Here is a 21,126-nt window from a genome sequence, read left to right as displayed (position 1 = left end):
GAAACTGTTACATATTCTATTTTAAGTACTGTTACCAGAAAATGACAATTTGAAAGAGAAACGAGAGTGTTTTAGACAGCTTGAAAAAACAAAAACAAAGAAAGAACCAAAAGTACTAGACTAAAGAACAAATGAAAATCAAGGAGGAGATGAGTAAGTTTTAATTTATAGTTTTTATAATTTTGACTTCGTTTTATTCAAGCTTGTTAAAATAGCAGTAATATTAAATATAGTGTTAGTTGTAAAAAAGAGATGTGGGAGATGGTGACGAAAGTTATGGACTTTATGATGTCAGATGAGGAAGATGGCGAAGGAGATCGAAAAAGAAAGTTCATTGTGAGGTTTCAGCATTCAGGTCATGGCACTGAACGACTTGATTTTGGATTAAGACAACCGAGTGGCAAGAAGGCAACCGACCCGCATGCTCCAGAAATAAGTAGGACCACCATGTCCCTGTCAAACCCCACATGATTGTCCTAAGTTTTGATGACCAACGTGACTTTATTCTGATTCCTACCCAAATGAACCCTTTCAATAGTTTTAGCTTATTACTGGAATTTTATTTCTTTTGTTTCCTTTCATTTAAATTATAAATTACTTAACATTAAAGGGGAAGTCAATCCAAACAACAAAATGACCCCAAAGAAAAAGCCCCACAAATGTAGGAGAATGCAATTTACATTTTTTTTATATCACTTTTCATTCTCTAGATATTCAACATTTCATCAGTATTATGTAGTCAGCCATCTTGATTCTCAAGCAAAGGATTTTGGGTAAAGTATGACATCATAGAATCTGTTGTCAGAAATTGAGAAAATGATGTGAAAACTGTGTCTATTACGAAATGTTTCATATTTGTTTGGAAAGTAGTATGTAGAAAAACGAAATATTTTTCAATTGATCTTTACTCGAGGTGTTATGTTGTAGTAAATCGCCAGTCTCTACTAATATTCACTAATAAAAATATGTGTTTATGCAAGAATATGTTTCTGTTTTAAAGCGGGGGAGTCGTCACCTACGCATGCGTCAGGTGGCCATAGCGTGTCATTGTTTACTAACAAATGTCTACCCATGAGCCTTTGCATTTTGCGTGTGTTGTTATCGTTGCGTGGGACTCGAAACGACCCTTCCGCTTTAAGCTTATAAAAATGCTCATAACACGAAATCTCAGAGTAAGGAATTCGGGAACAAGAAAAAAAAGTGTATCGTGTACAGGACACATATCACCGTGTACGTTAAAGGGCGGTGGTCGTCGCAGAGCGCGTGTCCGATTTCCTGTAAATAAACACGCGTTGTGTACGTTGCTAAGAGTCCCACCGCCCTTCAACGTAGAAATGAGGACGAATAAAGAAAATACACTGGAACCCTCAACATGACCTCAAAACACCATAATACGATTGGTTAGCAATTAATACTGCTGTCTTTGGTAAAGGTTCAGATTAAATTCGGCGAGAAGACGACCAAACACTGACAAATTCTGAAACCGGTCGACAAATATAAAGCACCGCCGGGGCAACGCCGTCAAATAGAGAGAAAGTGATATTTCACGTACGCCAATGCTGAGGTCAAAATTGCAACGCCCGCTGAGTGTAGCACAAATACATTTATTTTCACTTCAAGTTACGATTTTTGATAAAGATTAAAAAAAAAGCACAAAAAGAAACTACCACGGGAAATTATCGGTACCACAACACTTTCATATGAAAACTAGTCTGGTCCCCTGCCCCAATTCCAACGCTGAGGGCGTTGAAAACATGCGTTCTGGCCGTTGGCGGCGCTACTCAAATACACTTATAACAATCGCGTCAACGAACGTTCAGAATATACCACAATTATGGCCACAATTACACTGTAATGATACCGAATTAGAATATACCACACTGTACCATTCATTACACTGTAATATTACCAAATTAGAATATACCACACTGTACCATTCATTACACTGTAATATTACCGAATTAGAATATACCACACTGTACCATTCATTACACTGTAATATTACCGAATTAGAATACACCACACTATACTATTCATGACACTGTAATGTTACCAAATTACAATATACCACACTATACATTACACTGTAATGTTACCAAATTACAATATACCACACTGTACTATTCATTACACTGTAATGTTACCAAATTAGAACATAACACACTATGTACCAAATTTCATTGAAATGTGATGATTACTACTTGAAATATCAAAAGCTGAAAATTAATTAATTATGCTAATTAGGTAATTAATATGTACTCGTATTACCCTAAAAACTATCAGGTCTGTGCAGTGTCCTATGACATCTATGTACCAAGTGTCATTGAAATGTGATGATTACTACTTGAAATATCAAAAGCTGAATATTAATTAATTATGCAAATTAGGTAATTAATATGTACTCATATTACCCTAAAAACTATCAGGTCTATGCAGTGTCCTATGACATCTATGTACCAAGTGTCATTGAAATGTGATGATTACTACTTGAAATATCAAAAGCTGAAAATTAATTAATTATGCAAATTAGCTAATTAATATATACTGATATCACCCTAAAAACTATCAGGTTTGTGCAGTGTCATATGACATCTATGTACCAAGTTTTATTGAAATGTGATGATTAGTACTTGAGATATCAGTGGAAAAGCCGAAAATTGATTAATCATTATGCAAATTAGACAATTAATATTGCACAGATTTTTACCCAAAACTAATCAAATCTGTGCATTAGTTTGAAGCATCTGTGTGCCAAGTTTCATCAAAATCCAATGGGTGGTTCTTTAGATATCAGTGGAACAGTCATGGAACAGCTAAAAATCAGCTAATTATCATGCAAATTAGGTAATTAATATGCATGGATTTTCACCAAAACCTAATCAAATCTGCGCATTGGCCCAGAGCATCTATGCATCAAGTTTCAACAAAAACTGATGTATGGTTCTTGAGATATCAGTGGAACAGACGGACACACATACACACACACACACACATACAGACACTAACTGCAAAGACTCCCTTTTTGTGCTTCACACACGGGAGTCAAAAATGTGTTCGATTCAGACAAATGAATAAGTAAACAAAAAAACTAGAATCATCAAACATTTCAAGTACACTCAAGAATGGTCTGGAGAATTACTATGTATGTAAGTAGTAGGCACAGAATTGGGTGTCATTATCATCATCTCCATGACTACAGTGCATTATCATGGGAACTTGCATGCAGACCTATATGTGAGGCACATCACCAACAACACTGCAAACCAAATCACTAATCGTTGACTTTTCAAAATCTTGTGTTCAAGAACGACATTTAGTCTAGTTATGATAATAAAATAAATGTGCTTCGTTCAAGCGATCAGCAATTTTGAAAGATATTGTAAAATACTTTATTTTAGTTGTAATTAATTTTCGCTGGAAAGGTGTTTTGTATGAAATTTATTTTCATTAATTTTTTGACAAGTTGATTGTAAAATATAGGAAAAAAGGTTTATTCGCTGGATTTTATTTTCACTGAATCATTCCTTCAGCAAAAATAGCTAAAATTAATTCCAAGCAAAAATAAAGTATTCCACAGTACTTTATTTTAGCTGGAATTAATTTTCGTTGAAAAACTTTTTGGGTGTTTTGTATGGAATTAATTTTTATTAATTTTTTGACGAGTTGAATGTAAAGTATAGGGAAAAAGTTATATTCGCTTGATTTCACTGAATCATTCCTTCAACAAAAATTAATTTCAAGCAAAAATAAAGTATTCTACAGTACTAAAAATCTTGCATTGAATCAAAACCCTTCAAATTATATATTCATATTTATTACATGTTTCAAACTTTTATTTATATATTTGATAGCTCTGAAAATGATAAGGTAGAAGCCTGCTCATCATTTTTGAGAAAGTTGGTCATAAATCGCATGACAATGTTTATTATGTAAAATCGTGGAGCTATTTGCCCATGGCGCCATAAAATAGCATTCTTTTGTGTGTTACAGTGACTTATTTTGAGAAACTTCTAATATTCTTCAAAAAATGCTATTTTTAGAACAATTCCATAGAGTGCAATGTTGAACAAAAAATGCATTTTTCGACACATTTGAAAACCCTGATTTTTGAAAACGTTCAGGAAAACACAAAATAGTACCCCATCAGTAACAATATACTATTTTTTCAGCCTATGTCACCAGGCTACAATTTGAGATGCTGTAGAATACTTTAATTCCACTTGGAATGTATTTTTGCTATTTTCGCCGAAAGGATGATTCCGTGAAAATGAAATCCAGCAAATAAACTTTTTTCCCTATATTTCACATTCAACTCGTCAAAAATCATACAAAACACTCAAAATGCCTTTTCAGCAAAAATTAAGTCAAGCTATAATAAAGTATTTCACAGTATGGCATAATATCTCTGCCATAGTAACCTATGGTAAAAGCACTATAATACTGCCAAAATGACCGCTATCCACTAAAATACAACCATGATTTTCTCGAAAATTAGAAACATTTTTTAAGTCAATATTCTTATATTGCCCAGAAGTACAATTTATTAAAAAATTCTATGTATTTGAAATCATGAGTAGGCTTCTACCTTAAAGCAGGAGGGTGTCACGCGCGGGAATTGAGTCCCAAGCGACGATAACACACGCTAAAACGCAAAGGCTCTTGGGTAGGCGCTTGTTTCTAAACAATGATATGCTATACCCATCTGACGCATGCGCAGGTGGCGACTCCCTCGCTTTAAGTAAAAGTAAATTGCATTTGATACGTTCCTAATTCTTGGTTAGATTTGCGTATGATCTTCAAGTGAGTGTTTGACTGTACGTCAAATATTTCCTCCACTTTGTTGTTTACAGCTAACTTCATTCGTTGTAATTCAAACTGCTCACGACACAACTCATTGTAAGACTTCACAGAGATACGTTGCGGTTGACTCTCTGCGGCATGTGCCTCCATGTGAATTTGAAGCAGGACCACTTCGGCGTATGATACCCCGCACTGTACGCAGCTATATGGTTTCTCGTTAACGTCACATTGCAGACGAACACCGCCAGTGAAGGGAAGTATTTTTGCTTCATGTTTAGCAATCGAATGTTCATGTGTTTTGGTTACGGAAACTTTTTCGCCGCAGTCACATTTATCCTTTTCGTGAATTTTGAGTTTTACATGCGATTCCATGTGCAGCTTAAAAGCTGAAGCCGTAAAAAAACTACAAGAACAGAGAGTACACTGCTGTGATTTCCCGTCCCTTCTTGACCTACACTTACGAGTCTTATGGATTTCACTCAACGATGATGCAAACATCTCGCCGCAATTTTCACAAAATGATCGGTTATCATGCCCTGGTTTACACAACGCCATTCTACACAGATATGATAAATGGTCACTACCGCAACGCTCACAAGGGTGACCTGTGTTCTGTTGATTGCAAACCAACTTGTGTTTCTCAAGTAACAGCAGAGACTTGAACAAGAAGCCGCAATTGTCACAAAGATACATACTCGCCTTTTGCAAACAAATTTTCATATGCGACTTCAGGAATACGAAAGGTATAAAACAATTACATGAAGTACACCATCCTGACCGTTTTAATATTTTTTTCGTTTTTAAACTAGTGTATTGCGACATGACTTTGCATTTATCACAAGTTAACGGCATTGTGTTATCCGGTACTTCACTCGAAACAAATTGTTCTCCACACTCATCGCAATTGTACGTAACAACAAAGCGGGACACTACGTCAGTCATTTTACACAAATGGGATTCCAGCTGCCTCTGCTCAGTAAACGTCTCTTCACAACGTCCGCATACATACGAATTCTCCTCTTCCTCGCTCATATGCGAGGCCATATGCTTGTCTAAACCACACAAAAATACGTATTCATTGCAGCGTAAACATTTACCAAATTTCGAACTATGTTTTGAGGTAATATGAGAGTCAAGAGCGTTTTTGTTCGTAAACAGTTTGTTGCATACTTCGCACTTTATCAGACCCTGCCCGGTGTGCGTCAACATGTGAATTGTCAGGTATTCTTTCTTGTTGAACCTAGCACTGCACTGCTTGCATTTATGAATCAGAAGACCGCCCAGTGGATAGCAGTTGTGATGCGATGCAAGGGAATGCGACACCAATGACGCCTTATCATCGAACAATTGTCTGCAATATAAACACTTAAATTTGTCACCCACAATGTGTCTTTGTTGGTGACTGGCTCTCCGGAATCGACTGGATAATAATTTTCGGCAATACTCGCAGGGATACGACTCCACTTCTGATACAAATTCATCACATTCCACATATTCATAATCTGGTCTGTTAATAACTACCGAACTTATTTCATTTTCTGCAATAACTACAGGACTTATTTCAATTTCTGTAACTACAGGACTTATCGCATTTTCTGTAAAATCTAGGGAACTCATTTTGTTTTCTGTAACGACTACCGGACTTATTTCATTTTCTGCAACAACTACAGGACTTATCGCATTTTCTGTAAAGTCCAGGGGACTCATTTTGTTTTCTGTAACGACTACCGGACTTATTTCATTTTTTGTAACAACTACAGAACTTATCTCGTTTTCTAATTCATTTGTATAAGTAGAAGTGCATTGAATGTCTGTTTTCAGAATACATTCGTTCATCTTTTCTTGAATTTCAGATTCAACTTGGTAGGTTGTACCGCTTGTGGCACCAGTCTGAAAGTCGGGATTCAAGTTTATCATGTGTTTATGAAGTCCCAATTCATATTCATGAGTGGTATTAAATTCAGTGTCTGCCGAATTTGACTGGGGACTTGACTGGTCTCTGCAACTGGAATAAAATGCAGTGACTGGCTTATCCATTTCCAGAGCAGTATCATTACGTTCAACATAATCAGTCGAAACAGAAATCGAACTTTTCTTCGCAGTATGCTTCTTTAAATGTTTACCATGTTGGCGTTCATCCGCATAAGTCGAGCCGCAAAACTTGCAAGCGTAACTATCAGCACTAATGTCGCATATGTGACAATCCTGCATATATTTTTTCAACATGTAGCTGATTCCACAAACTTTACATTCGTATTCGTGACCAATGACCAGAACTCCTGAGTCTTCCAGTCTCTTTTTATGCATCACCATATGTTTATTCACATCACTCCTGTGTGTGTATATCACACCACACAAGTTACATTGGTACGATAATAAAGACGTTTCTTCGTTTGTTTTCGTAGAACTGTCAGCTTCCCCATCATCCTCTTTCGATTCCACCTGAAAAAGACGAGAGGTGAAGTTTACAATGATGATGACATCATCACAGGAAATGTGATTTCTCTTGATGTAACGTTAACCCTTGAATGTCAAGTTCAATCTTTGTTTTTCAAACTTTTCAAAACAGAAGAGTGCCATATTTTTTTGGATATATTTTGCATACTGTGAAATACTTTAATTTAGCTGGAATTAATTTTTCGCTGAAAAAGATTTTTTGGGTGTTTTGTATGGAATTTATTTTCACTGTTTTTTTATGAGTTGAATGTGAGACATAGGAAAAAATTATATTCACTGGATTTTATTTTCACTGAAACATTCCTTCAGCAAAAATAGCGAAAATAAATTCCAAGCGAAAATAAAGTATTCTACAGTACTTATAAGATGCATAGTGCTTAACCTTTTCACCACCAGACTTTCTCGTCCAAATTTGTCAACACTTTTTTCTTACATTCTTCAATATTTTTGGAACTGAACCATAATTTTGGAGCCAAAAGAGAAAATTTGGGTCAACTTTTAGTTTTTACTCAAAAAATTTGGCTATTTTTGTCTCAATCCTCTGAAGAAAAGTGCAGACTATAAACAGGACTATTTGGTGAATTTGTGATGAAAAGAGAGAACTGGTGGTGGTTAAAGGGATAATTAAAAGAAAAATCAAGCCAAACAAAATAATGACACTCAAGAAAAAGCTCAATAGATGTAGGAGTATGCAATTTACAGTTTTTTATCACTTCTCATTCTCTAGATATTCAATTATTCATCAGTATTATGTAGTCAGCCATCTGGATTCTCAAGCAAAGGATTATGGGTAAAGAATGACATCGTAGAATCTGTTGTCAGAAATTGAGAAAATTATTTCATCTATAACATGAGAAATACTGATGCGAATTAGTTCAAATTTTCGTTGTGCATATTACTCATGTATATAATTATAGTAATGAAAATTAAAATGTTACAAATACACCTAAAGTGACGATATTGCCAAAAACACATTTTTTGTTCTCTTTTAGTGGTCAACATGTAATATATCACCTATATAACCTATTCACGTAGGTAAATTGTATACAATATAAGGAAATTTGAGCATTTGGTAGAAAAACATAAAAATAAATACTTTCAGTTCTGTTTCCATGACAACTATTTTAAAAGCAAGTTTGGCACCAGTACACATATGCTACCATATTCTAAACTGTCAGTCAATTTAAAGTTCAACTTTTGAAGTTATAGATGAAATCATTTTCTCAAAATCTGACAACAGATTCTATGATGTCATACTTTACCCATAATTCTTTGCTGAAGAATCAAGATAGCGGACTACAATATCTAGAGAATGAAAAATGATATAAAAGTAAATGTAAATTGCATGTTCTTACATTTACCGAGCGCTTTTATCTGGGAGTATTATATTGTTAGCCTTGACTTTCCCTTTAAGCATTTCCCCCTATTCTTGTATAAAAAAACAATTTGCATTAGAAAAATATATCCAGAAACTTCATTAACATTAAATAAGAATACATGTTTATAGCTTTTCAGGGGTGATGCTACTTTACAGAACATTCTATGTTGCTTAGATACACACCACTGTAGCATGTATTTCTATGAGCTCTGTGTGAGATGCTGTGAAATACAGATGAGTGGGGGGGGGGCAAGGGTTATTTTCGTTCAACGTAATTGCAATATTTTTTTTGTTCGTACAACCTAAATTGAAAAAATAAATTCCGTAATTCTGTAATCACAGGCTAGACGTACAGCGTAATCAATCAAATATTTTTTTCGTACACTGTAAAAATGTGTAATTTTTTTTCGGTACGTACAAGAATTTTCTAGGTTTTCTTTTTTAATCTTTTTTCTTTTTTCCGTAAAATGTAAAATAACCTTTGTTTTCTCTGTAAACTGTAAATATTCAATTTTCATGGTAGACTGTAAAAACGTCTTTTTTTTCTTCTAAATTGTAAAAAGCCCTTTTTATTTCCCGTAAAACTGTACCGGCTACCCGCTTGCTCCCCCTCACAGATTGAAGAGCCGATGAAAACAGCTAAAGTTGAAAAAACAGCTCAAGTCAAAAAAAACATTGAAATGCAAATAGACATACTTTTTTTAATTGGCTAGAAATCTTGTTAAAAATTATCAGAAAAATTCTAAAAAAAATATGTGAATGACTTTAAAAGTTGAGTTGCAGCAAGTGATGGTGATGACATTATAAGACTCGTAGACTTCAGTGGTTCAAAGCAATCAACAAAAGTGGCACTCAAATGATTACACACTTCAATGTCCATTGATAGCTTTATGATTTTAATAATAAACATTGAACATTGTCATTATGAGTAGGCTCCTCCAAAATACACTATCGTCCAGGCGATCTATGACGCTATCATGATTATTACACAAGGCTGATTTCCGACCGAAGTTCCGATCGTGAATCTGTTACCTCAGGTTCTTTTTTCAGTTCACTAACAACGGGGTCTTGAATATCTGCAGACAGCTTTTGATCTGTGAAGATATGAAAACACTATTTCCATAAAACCCGAATACATGTTATTATAAAAAAAAAATGAGACTATATTTAGAATTGTTAAGATAGTATGGTGCGTTTTTTTACGTGTGCGCATATTTATGAGTACGGTATATGGAAATAATAATAAAAATCAGTTTACAATTGTTTTTGTGTTAGTCAAAACATACTGATAATTTACTAAGTGAAATCTGAAATCTATTTTTGTTCTAATAATTCAGTTTTTGTTTTCATGGTTTTGTGACCTTAGAATTAGCCAATGATAGCAAGCTTACAGTGTGTTATCAGTTGCTATCCGACACGCAAATGAGTGTTTCACAGATTCGCATAACATTATGTCTGACACATGGTCGCAATACAGAATTTGAAGTTTTCATCTGTTGTTTTTATCAAATTATAACATATGTACTGCAGTTTATTTTGATTCGTCCCTGAAATCAAAATCGGTATCTCATATGCAAATGAGGCCTGAGAGCAAACAAAGTAGTCCGTTCAGGAGTACCATTTTTCGAAACATGGTAGAAATAAACAATATTTAGAAGTACCATATTTTTCTCTTGGAGTACATGAATATACTTGCTGAGAATATACTCGAGATAAGGTGTATTCTGCCGTACTTTCACTTGCTTCGCTCGTGAAAGTACGGCCGCAGGATACACCGCATCACTCGTGAAAATTACTTCCATACGCAACGGAAGCCACAGGGAGGGTGTGGGGTTCTGTCATAATATTTTATTTTCGCTGGAATTAATTTTCGCTGAAACGACTTTTTTGGTATTTTGTATGGAATTTATTTTCATTGATATTTAACAAGTTCAATGTGAAATATAGGAAAAAAAGTATATTCGCTGGATTTTATTTTCACTGAATCATTCCTTCAGCGAAAATAGCGAAAATTAATTCCAAGCGAAAATAAAGTATTTTACAGTACTAGCTGTTTTCTTTATTTTGTTTGTTTCCAATAGCTTCATACAATTCAATGCCACTACAGATGTTATAACAGATTTCGATGTCACTGTGACAGGCTTGAAATAAATGCTGTAACTTCATCAATATTTTGTAGGAGTTTATGTGTTTCAAAAACGAGGTCTTTAACCAAAAAATTATGCCTGTTTAGCGTCGTTAGGATCAACACCAAGTTTGCACAGCTTGAAAGAAACTTAAACGACGATAGTCATCTTCGCCATGCATGATAAAATATTGGTCTCATTGAAACGATGATGGCTATTTTGGCTGTAGCGCACACCAACTAGTACAAACTGGGAGGTTACCAAGCTTTAATTAAGTATATTGTTTTGGTGTTTGGAAGGAATTGAAAGAGTCGCCGGCGGTAACTAGTGCAAGTGGCGCCCAGGGCAAAACTCATAAAGCGCATTGGATTATGGGAAAACAATGTTTATCAACACATATGTTAAACATGCGCTGCGCGACGACTACCGCCTTTTAAATGTGTGCGAGTGAACTATTTCATAGATTATTTTTCAGTGTTTAAGTGAGGTCAATGCGGCTAAAACTAAAACTGAAACTTGGAATTGAGCAATTAATTTTTAAAACAGAGCGCATGAATACAACTGCTGAGACTTATTCAATTGACTACTGAACTACTATAGTAAACGTGAAAAAAAAACCTCTTTGTTAATTCATTTGTTTTCAAAAAAAGTAAATTTTAACTGTAAGCATGTCATACATCACAGAATGTAGATACAGACAAGAAAAACAGATTCTAAAAATATACACCTTGCTGGGTCTTTTTGTATCAATTAATCTTCTAAAAATAAAAATAATCTTCTCCCTAACTAAAAGCGAAGAGCTTGTCACCTGTGCACACGCAAGAATCTAATCCCAAGCAGCAACAACACATACTAAAAACACAAAGGCTCATGGGTAGATGCTTGTTTGTAAACAACAACATGCCACGGCTGTCTGTCGCATGCGCAGGTGACAACTCCTTCACTTTCATTGAGAACTACCTTACCTTGTAGTTTATGAGCCTTCAAATTCATTTTTTTGTCATAATGGATCTGACTGATATGAAGTGTGCCCTCTAACAGAGCTGATTTTGTCAGAGCGCCCTCTACAGGACTGATTTTGTAGACTGCTCAGAATGTCAGCTGTATACTGTAAAGGGGGTAATTATTCACTGGGTTTTAATTTAGCTTATTTCGCTGACTGGAAAAATGCGCTAAATTAAAACACAGTGAATATGTAAAATTTAGCATAGAACACATTATCTAAATGACGAAACAGTGAATTTAAAACCCACTGAATATGTCTGAAATGGTAAATCAGTGAAATTTAAACCCAGTGAAAATTAGTCATTTTACAGTACTACCGTAGTACATACTGACATTCTGAGCAGTCTACAAATTCAGTCCTGTAGAGGGCGCTCCGACAAAATATTAATGTACAGAACCCTTGAGGCACACAAAAAATGTTGTGGCCCCTGATTTTTTTCATTTTTACACTTATTTTATTTTTTATTACTAAATTTCATTTATATACTGTAAAATACTTAATTTTCGCTGAAGGAATGATTCAGTGAAAATAAAATCCAGGGAAAATATATTCTTTTTTTCTATATTTTACATTCAACTTGTCAAAAATCATTGAAAATAAATTCCATACAAAACACCCAAACAGTCTTTTCAGCGAAAATTAATTCCAGCTAAAATAAAGTATTCTACAGTATATGATATAGTAAGATGTTTTTTTTCACTGCTCAATTTTTTTGTGTCATTGACGCATAGATGTACGAGTCAAAACAAACAACTTACAACAATCATAAAAACACATTCAAGTTTTATATTTGTTTGTTTCTACTTACCTCCAGTTTCCAATTTGCTTGTCAATCTCAATGGTTTTAATAGCACGAAGTCTGGTATTGTGGGGTCTGAAGAAGGCTGTCTTTTAAGACCAATATGGTTATAGCAATAACTTTTAAGTTAAGGAAAGAAACTACCCAAAACGTAGAAATTAAAAATTTTTCGCATGCAAAATTTGACAATAATAAAGAACAAGTTAAAACACTATAATAAAACAAGCAGCCTGTCGGCTGAGATAGCTTCGCTGTTAGCAATGCACATGGCAATTAAAGAACAGAAGATATCATTAGAAAATGAACAAATCTGAGAGAGGTCCACATGTAGTACCTATATGTATAATATATCAAAGCAATTGGATTTGCGGTTTTCAACAAGAAGTCGAAAATATCACTTTTTACCAAAAATATTCATCAAAATTAGAGAATTAAAGATATCATTATGAAATGAACAAATCTGAGAGAGGTCCACATGTAGTACCTATATACGTAATATCAAAGCAATTGGACTTGCGGTTTTCAACAAGAAGTCGAAAATATCACTTTTTACCAAAAATGACAAAAATATTCACCAAAATTAGAGAATTAAAGACATCATTACAAAATGAACAAATCTGAGAGAGGTCCACATGTAGTACCTATATATGTAATATCAAAGCAATTGGACTTGCGGTTTTCAACAAGAAGTCGAAAATATCACTTTTTACCAAAAATTACAAAAATATTCACCAAAATTAGAGAATTGAAGATATCATTACAAAATGAACAAATCTGAGAGAGGTCGACATGTAGTACCTATATATGTAATATCAAAGCAATTGGACTTGCGGTTTTCAACAAGAAGTCGAAAATATCACTTTTTACCAAAAATGACAAAAATATTCACCAAAATTAGAGAATTAAAGATATCATTACAAAATGAACAAATCTGAGAGAGGTTCACATGTAGTACCTATATATGTAATATCAAAGCAATTGCACTTGCGGTTTTCAACAAGAAGTCGAAAATATCACTTTTTACTAAAAATGACAAAAATATTCACCAAAATTAGAGAATTGAAGATATCATCATGGAATGAACAAATCTGAGAGAGGTCTACCCAAGGTACATATACACCAAGTATCAAAGCATTCAGGCTTGTAGTTTTCAAGAAGAAGTCGAAAAAGTAAAACATTGACACGGACGACGGACGACGACGACGACGGACAATCACTCATATGATAAGCTCCGCTCGACAAAGTCGACAGCGGAGCTAAAAAAATTAAATGAGTAAGCTGATTTTTAATCAGAATACTGTATAATACTTTATTTTCGCTTGGAATTTATTTTCACTGAAGGAAGGATTCAGTGAAAATAAAATCCAGTGAATATACTTTTTTTTCTATATTTTACATTCAATGCGTCAAAAATCAGTGAAAATAAATTCCATACAAAACACTCAAAAAGTTTTTCCAGTGAAAATTAATTCCAGCTAATATAAAGCTGGAATTTTACAGTATATGTGGCAGTATGGCCAGGCTTATTCTCCATAGAATTTACTAATGTTACTTATATTACACATTTAGACAGAATAATCTGTACAGTTTAGAAAGCACGCAAAGTTAAGCTCTGAACCGGGACCCAATTGTCCCATACGCCACGTGATGACACCAGAACCTTGACAAACCTGCCGACCATGCTAAGTATTGTAATGAATGACCACGAATTCAAGTCTCATGATCCCTTTATAGACAATGCATGAGGCGCCTTCCTAGCTCAATGGTAAATGTGTTTGCATTCAGAAAAACCAAAACTGAATAGCACTAAACAAAACACAGAAATATGTAACAGTACTACATATGTGAGTTTGATGCAGATCATACCCATTGCACTTGAAAATTAGTCTCAGTCCGCAGAAATTTTTTACTAAGCTTATAAAATTCTCTGACTTCACTGCCAAATCTTCACCATTATTTAAACAAGTTAAAATACTTGACAAGCTTAAAACTTTTAATTTTATGTCATCATCATCTCAGTCATGGCTACCCCAGACGCTTGGACAACAGGGCTATGAGGCAGATAGTACGAGGTTACATTTTACCCGTAGTAATTTTATGTAGGATATCATCAACAAAAATTTGCCACTCTTTAAGTACTTTCAAATTACATGAATTAACACATGCACTTAACACCAGACGGAATATTGAGATGATCTTACTTTACTATGAGTTAAGACAACTATGGGGCAATCAATACATCATTCATAGGTTCTAAAATATGGAACAACTTACCAATGTTCTTAGAAGCTATGTCAAAATAGAAATTTGCATCAACTTATTTTATGTGACATGATTACCAAACCGCCTATGTAAATACTTTGCGGTGATTACCTCATACTATACACTTAAAGGGGTACCGATACTATAAATAGGGGCACGATGGCCACCAATTAGTATGCTAATCCCAACCAAGCCGCTAACATCGTGGCGGGAGCTCCAGAAAATGTGCCATTTACGATGTTTAGAGATCAAGCTATGATTCCGTATACATTTTACGAGGGCATGAATATGTACACTAGTGATTACACTCATCTGGTTGGGCTTTTGATGTATAAATGTTGTTGTTTTTGGTCGAAACATGCCGCGACAAGTAAAAATCCTGAGTTTAAAATGGCGGCCAATGTATGTAAAATGCATGTCAATCATATTTTGAGTAAGTGAGCAAAATTCATTTACTTTTCATTTCATTTACTTAGTGGACAGAGGCAGTGTTAATTACCCATGAGCACGTGGTGCAATCCATGGGATTGAGCGGTTCCCTTTAAGTAGCACAAGGTCGCATCAACCTTTGCTATGCGACACTGCACCGCCTATGTACATACTTTGCGGTGATAACCTCATAGTGTACAGACTGAATCAAGCATATCAAAGGATACAACTTTCGTGTTAAGATGTAACGTCGATTCTTATTCACGTCCGGAAATACCGATCTGATTCTTCTTCCAAAGTCTGCTATGCTTGGAAGACTCACACCTGGAAATGCACTTTTATATGCAGCAAGATATTTCCCATATGCAAAATCTACTACTATGTTGTTGTATGGAGTCCTCTGAAACACCTTTTTTATTAAAGCACTGGGTAGAGAAAAAAATACATTAAAATAAAAGAATTTAGAAAATGGCCATTAGAGGGCACTATAATGCTGGGGGGGGGGGGCTGCTTTTGTTATGCAGCAAGATATTTCCGATATGCAAAATCTACCACTATGTTATTGTATGGAGTCCTCTGAAACACCATCCTTATTAAAGCACTGGGTAGCGAAAAAATATACATTAAACAATTTTTTTTGAAAAATGGCCATAAGAGGGCACTATAATGCACTAGAGGGGGGGTGGTTCTTTTGTTATGCAGCAATGATATTTCCCATGTACAAAATCTTCCACTATGTTATTGTATGGAGTCCTCTGAAACACTTTTTTTATTAAAACACTGGGTAGAGAAAAAAATATACATTAAAAAAAAAAGAATTTAGAAAAATGGCCATAAGAGGGCACTATAATGCATTATAACACATCACTCGTTAATACTGTACTGTAATTAGTCAAAACAGGATCACATGTTATCAGCTAAATTACCATAGTAGCGCCAGGGAAATTACTAGTTCCCTAGGGAGACTAGTACATCTACTAGTGCCCGGGGATGACGTCACTCGTCACCTGATCGTGTGATTTCCAACATGTCATCTGCTAGTTCGATCGCTGATATCGATGGTCCGGCTCAAACAACTAGACGATTTAGAAGAACTTGACACATTAGTAAAAAATAAAGATGCACCAAAGACGAAGAACGCAATCAGGTTTTCTAGAAGCATCTTTACATCGTTTTGTGAAGAAATTGGGATATCGCTAGCACACGTCGAGAAGAAGTCGGCAGACGATCTATGCACGTTCCTAGTATGAACATGTAATGTGTTATAAAACACATATTGCATGGCCTAATTCGGCACTAAGATGTATACTAGTGCCCTCACGGCCATGCAATATGTGCTTACTAGAGGGTGTTTTTTTTGTTATGCAGCAATATATTTCCCCATGTACAAAATCTACTACCGGTACTATGTTGTTGTATGGAGTCATCTGAGAATCCTTTATTATTATAGCACAAGCTAGAAGCAAATATACATTAAAAAAAAATAAAAAAAAAAGATTTTAGAAAACAACTATGAAAAGGCACTATAATACTAGGGTGCTGGTTTTGTTACAGTAATATATTAATGATCAATTTTGTGTTGAGTATTGGAGACATGATGTACATTGTAGCATGTCCAACTGCATATTTAATCAACTAGTTTTGAGTTATCACGTCATCAGTCGGTTTGTGTGCAAGAAGGAGGGTCTATTTCTATCTTCCAGAATTCATATTCTGGTTTCCCTGGTTACAGCATTCCGATTAGCTATCAAACATTTTCGCAGCGTAATTAACCCCCTCTACGTCTTCCACGCAGACGAAATTGGAATGTTTTTACACCTGAGTCAAGTTTCCAAGGTAACGGTGGAACTCAAAACTGTTATGTTAACATATATTTACATGTACCTGCACATTGCGTTGCTTGGTCGGACACCAAACGGGTGAGAGGATGCCATTGTACGTACACTGCATACACTGCGCAGAATAAAAGAATTCTTAGATCAGTGTACTTACCTTAATACTGTGAATGCATTTATTATTCACTAGGTTTTAATTTTGCTATTTTCGATTATAAGACAAATTACCATACTGGACCGTGTTAGCAGCCAATGTCCTCAACTCTGAAAATCATGAATTTTTAGGGGTGGGTGTTTACCCGAGAACCCCCCCCCCCCCCCGGGAAAAAGCGATAATGACAATTTTAATTCAACATGTGACTGACTGAGGGGGATATTACATTATTGAGTAAAATAAAATTACAAAATTAGTTGTGTCATCATTTACTTTTAAAATGAAGAAACAGAAATAGTTACTGTGGTCTTAGCATTCACAACATATTCAATATCCACGCTGTATCATATAACAACAATTACCTGTATTCGTAAAGCAATTATCAAAGACCTATTTTTAAATTATTCGCATTTTGAAGGGGTGGGCGCTTTGCCGAATGTGACCCTGTATATAAAAATTTGTGCAAAAATGGGGGGGGGGGGGGTTGGGTTGACTGGGTATGGGCACTAATACAGTCCAGTTTGGTAAATTTATAACAAAACACAAACTTGTTGGTCGCCAGAATATATTCTGTTTTACAGTACATGATAAGCTATGCAGAAACACCAATTAGCCCTCAAAGTTTTATTTTTTTTTTAGTGGCCATTGGCAATCAAGTTCAAATTGTTAGTGGTGAACTGCAAAATTTAGTTGCGAAGTACAAAATTGTTAGTCAAATTTGTCACCAGTCCAGATTTTTTTAGGTCACACGGCAACCTAGATATTTTTTTTTTATTTTATTTTTTTTACATATTACTAAAGTCTGAGATTATTCCTATAGCTGTATTGGGGCCTTTGGACTACCGGTACTATGTAAAATATTTAATGGTATGAATATGCACTCTGAGAGTGAGGCTAGTCATTGGTAAAATAATTTAAAGGGCCATTACACTGACATGTTTTTGAAGATCATAGTGCAGTTGTAATAGACCATTTTCTGTACACTGCGAGAATCACGTGTTATGCGTGAAATCGAACGTAAAAACAGGACAAACAAAGGTCATAGCGTCGTAGTGGCGTCAAACATCGCGTGGGATTCGACAAACGCGAAAGTATTTTGGGGACATTTCCATGCTTAATAATGTGCTGTCCACATTTGATGATAGGCAATTTCGATTAAGTAAGGGTATTCGGAAGCAATATTCCTCTGTCGAAGATCGGCCGGTCGATGTGAGCTACGAAATAAAGAAATTCGAGTTCAAAATCAAATTGTTCGATTTTTGCGGCAGATGTCCGAAGCGCGTCTTTCATGCATCTCGCGAGATCTCGCAATTGTACGGAAAATCACCTATTGGAGTGCTAAGAAGTTAGAGCTATGACACTGGGTGTTATATTGTAGTGGGAGAAACCCTTAGAGTTAATATAAGATGGAAAACACTCAACAGTGAGGTTAATGATGAAGATCTTGATTTTGACTGTTTTCCCAAACACCCTAATTTTTAAATCATAATGTCTGATAGTACATAAATACCGTAATATGTGCAGACCGTACCTTACCATATAGCTAGCTTTAAACTTTCTGAATAAATGAACTTTAGCTAGCAAAGATGCTATATTATAAGTACTACAACAATATATACACACCTGTTTGAAGTTTTCTGGGTTTGCCTTGTTCGTCTTTTCGATGGTTCTGTTATGGTTCCAATCAGCTTAGCTCGTGGCGATGGCGAAGGACGAAGAACCATAATACTGCTTCTTTCTCTATCTGATTTTTCATCCTTATTCACGACCTGCAAATTATGGTTTTGTTGCTTCTGTTCATTATTATCCTTTTTGCCCATGTTCCTGTCTGTGTTAATGTCAGTAGAGGGAAGGATTTGGTCACTGTAGCTACGCATAGCTAAAACAAAATATATGTAAGTAGATTTAATAGAATTTAGAAAGAAATCATATTGTTATTTTTTTCGGCTGATTTGCATACTGTCTGCAAAGCTCAAACTGCACCGCCAGTCACTGCGCTATGAATTTTCACCTAAAATATCCAATCATAGTAAATGTTCCATTGTCTTGACTGAAAAACAAGCAGAAGAGGAAAATTGCAGTTTATTAAAATGATATGTATTTGTTGAGAATACGCCAACAGGTAAATCTGATATATTTTTAATATTTCTTGAATTACTTACAGTCTAGGCCAAACTTAAATTTCAAGCTGGCTTTGTTTTTTTCATAAAATCTTTTTTAAAACTTAAAAATTGTTCAAGTGAGTATAATTACCATCCATAAATTATTATTATTCTTTGTAGTATTTACCCATGCTACAAATATGAGAAAGATTTCGGCAGATTACACTGCATAATTTAGATATGTGACAGTTTTGAAAGCAAGCTAAGATAGCTAAGCAACACTTTTCGGCTTTTTTGGTAAAAAAAATGTAACTTTGCAACTATGAAATCACTATAACTGATTTTCATCAATTTCGTTTTTGGATCTGTAGATGTTAAGCATGTTTTTGGGTCAAAATGTGTCATTTTGAATGTATGCATAACATAACATAATATATTTTCAGAAATCTTGCATTTAAATTTAGAGAGCGTATATACACCTCGGATAACAGTCTGTTGGTGAGCTTGTTCCAGCATTTGAATAATATTTTGTACTATTAATATTGCCATACGCACACTGACCTATATACATATATTTATTGTTCATTTATTTATTTATTTTTATACTAGTTTTATATGGACTTTCAAATGCTTGACAGTCTGAAATAAAGAAAAATAAATAAATAATAATAAATAATAACTCTGAAAACTCTTACACCGATCCACACAAAATTCACTACAGAGGAGTAATATTATAACAAACAGATGCAAGTCAATCTGGGTTTCAGATCTCACCATGTAAAGCATTGTTCCTTTATGCATATGTTTCAGTTCTCTGTTAACCTTTTCACCACCAGTTCTCTTTTTTCATCACAAATTCACAAAATAATCCTGTTTATAGTCTGCTCTTTCCTTCAGAAGATTGGGCAAAAATAGCCACATTTTTTGAGTAAAACATGAAAATTGACTAAAATTTTGTCTGTTGGCTCCAAAATTAGAGTTCATTGTCAGAAATATTAAGGAATATAAAAAAAAAGTGCAGAAGAATTTTGGAAATAAAGTCTGGTGGTGAAAACATTAATGAAACATCAAAAAAGTTGATTTGCTCAGGCAAGTTTCCTTTCACAATCAATCATGATTATATGTTTTGCATAAAGTTTGATATTAATAATGACGTAAGAATAATCATAATCATGGATATGAAATGCCCCTGGGCCCTCGACTTCTTGAATATACAGCGCCCTCTATACAATGCAGGGGGTCTTGATCTGGCAAATTACTAATTTCTTAAATTTTTGGCAAAATATTGATACATTTTGCTAAGTGAATATAGCAAACTGTAAAATGTACCTATTTAAAAATATTTGAAAGGGAAGAATGAACGAAGATATTTCTCAAGATTTTGTATACAAAAAAAAAACATAGTTGGTCACAGTTTTCCGATCGACAAGTGACAAGCAGCAAGTGATTTTAGAGTTAACACGCTTAACCATACTAAAAGGCGACCAAAATGAGAAAATTATATCTGTAATACTTACACATTAGGAAGGGAACTCGATCGTTCATCAAGGGTTTCTAGACGTTCAGAAATATCTTAACAATTGTCAAACATCGAAGCAATTATTTTTGCGATGCTAGATCTGTCACATAAAACTCGGTCATAGAGGGCGCAGAACATAAAAATAACAAAATGTCGTCTTTGTTGTTCCGCAGTGTAAAGCTATCGGGAACATCTGCAAATTACAGCATAATGGGAATATCTCGGTAAAAGCCAAATACTTTTTTTTGATATATTTTCG

At 34.7% G+C, this 21,126-nt stretch overlaps 1 protein-coding gene across 1 annotated transcript; it reads right to left on the bottom strand.

The window, feature by feature from the left end:
* Positions 1–4,673: 4,673 nt before the first annotated feature.
* LOC102807167 (uncharacterized) lies at positions 4,674–20,997 on the bottom strand. The gene is made up of 6 exons (XM_085494328.1): positions 20,866–20,997; positions 18,870–19,125; positions 15,485–15,682; positions 12,576–12,685; positions 9,668–9,729; positions 4,674–7,242 (listed from the first exon to the last, which is right to left on the bottom strand). Exons 1-6 carry the CDS (start codon positions 20,891–20,893, stop codon positions 4,735–4,737), a joined length of 3,162 nt encoding a protein of 1,053 aa, XP_085350454.1. The 5' UTR covers positions 20,894–20,997; the 3' UTR covers positions 4,674–4,734.
* Positions 20,998–21,126: the final 129 nt, after the last annotated feature.

The sequence above is a fragment of the Saccoglossus kowalevskii genome, chromosome 20 (genome assembly GCF_978046115.1).
Source record: "Saccoglossus kowalevskii chromosome 20, keSacKowa6.1, whole genome shotgun sequence".
In the NCBI taxonomy this organism is placed as follows: domain Eukaryota; kingdom Metazoa; phylum Hemichordata; class Enteropneusta; family Harrimaniidae; genus Saccoglossus; species Saccoglossus kowalevskii.
This window is presented reverse-complemented; position numbering and strand designations above follow the sequence as displayed.

What these genes read in the sequence shown, in the direction of transcription:
- LOC102807167 (XM_085494328.1), bottom strand. Translation starts at nt 20,893, where the DNA reads ATGAACGATCGAGTTCCCTTCCTAATGT. An exon ending in ACCCAGAAAACTTCAAACAG is followed by an intron (nt 15,683 to 18,869) that starts GTGTGTATATAT and finishes TTCTCTACCCAG; the next exon opens with TGCTTTAATAAAAAAGGTGT. An exon ending in AACTGAAAAAAGAACCTGAG is followed by an intron (nt 7,243 to 9,667) that starts GTAACAGATTCA and finishes CGTCTTTTTCAG; the next exon opens with GTGGAATCGAAAGAGGATGA.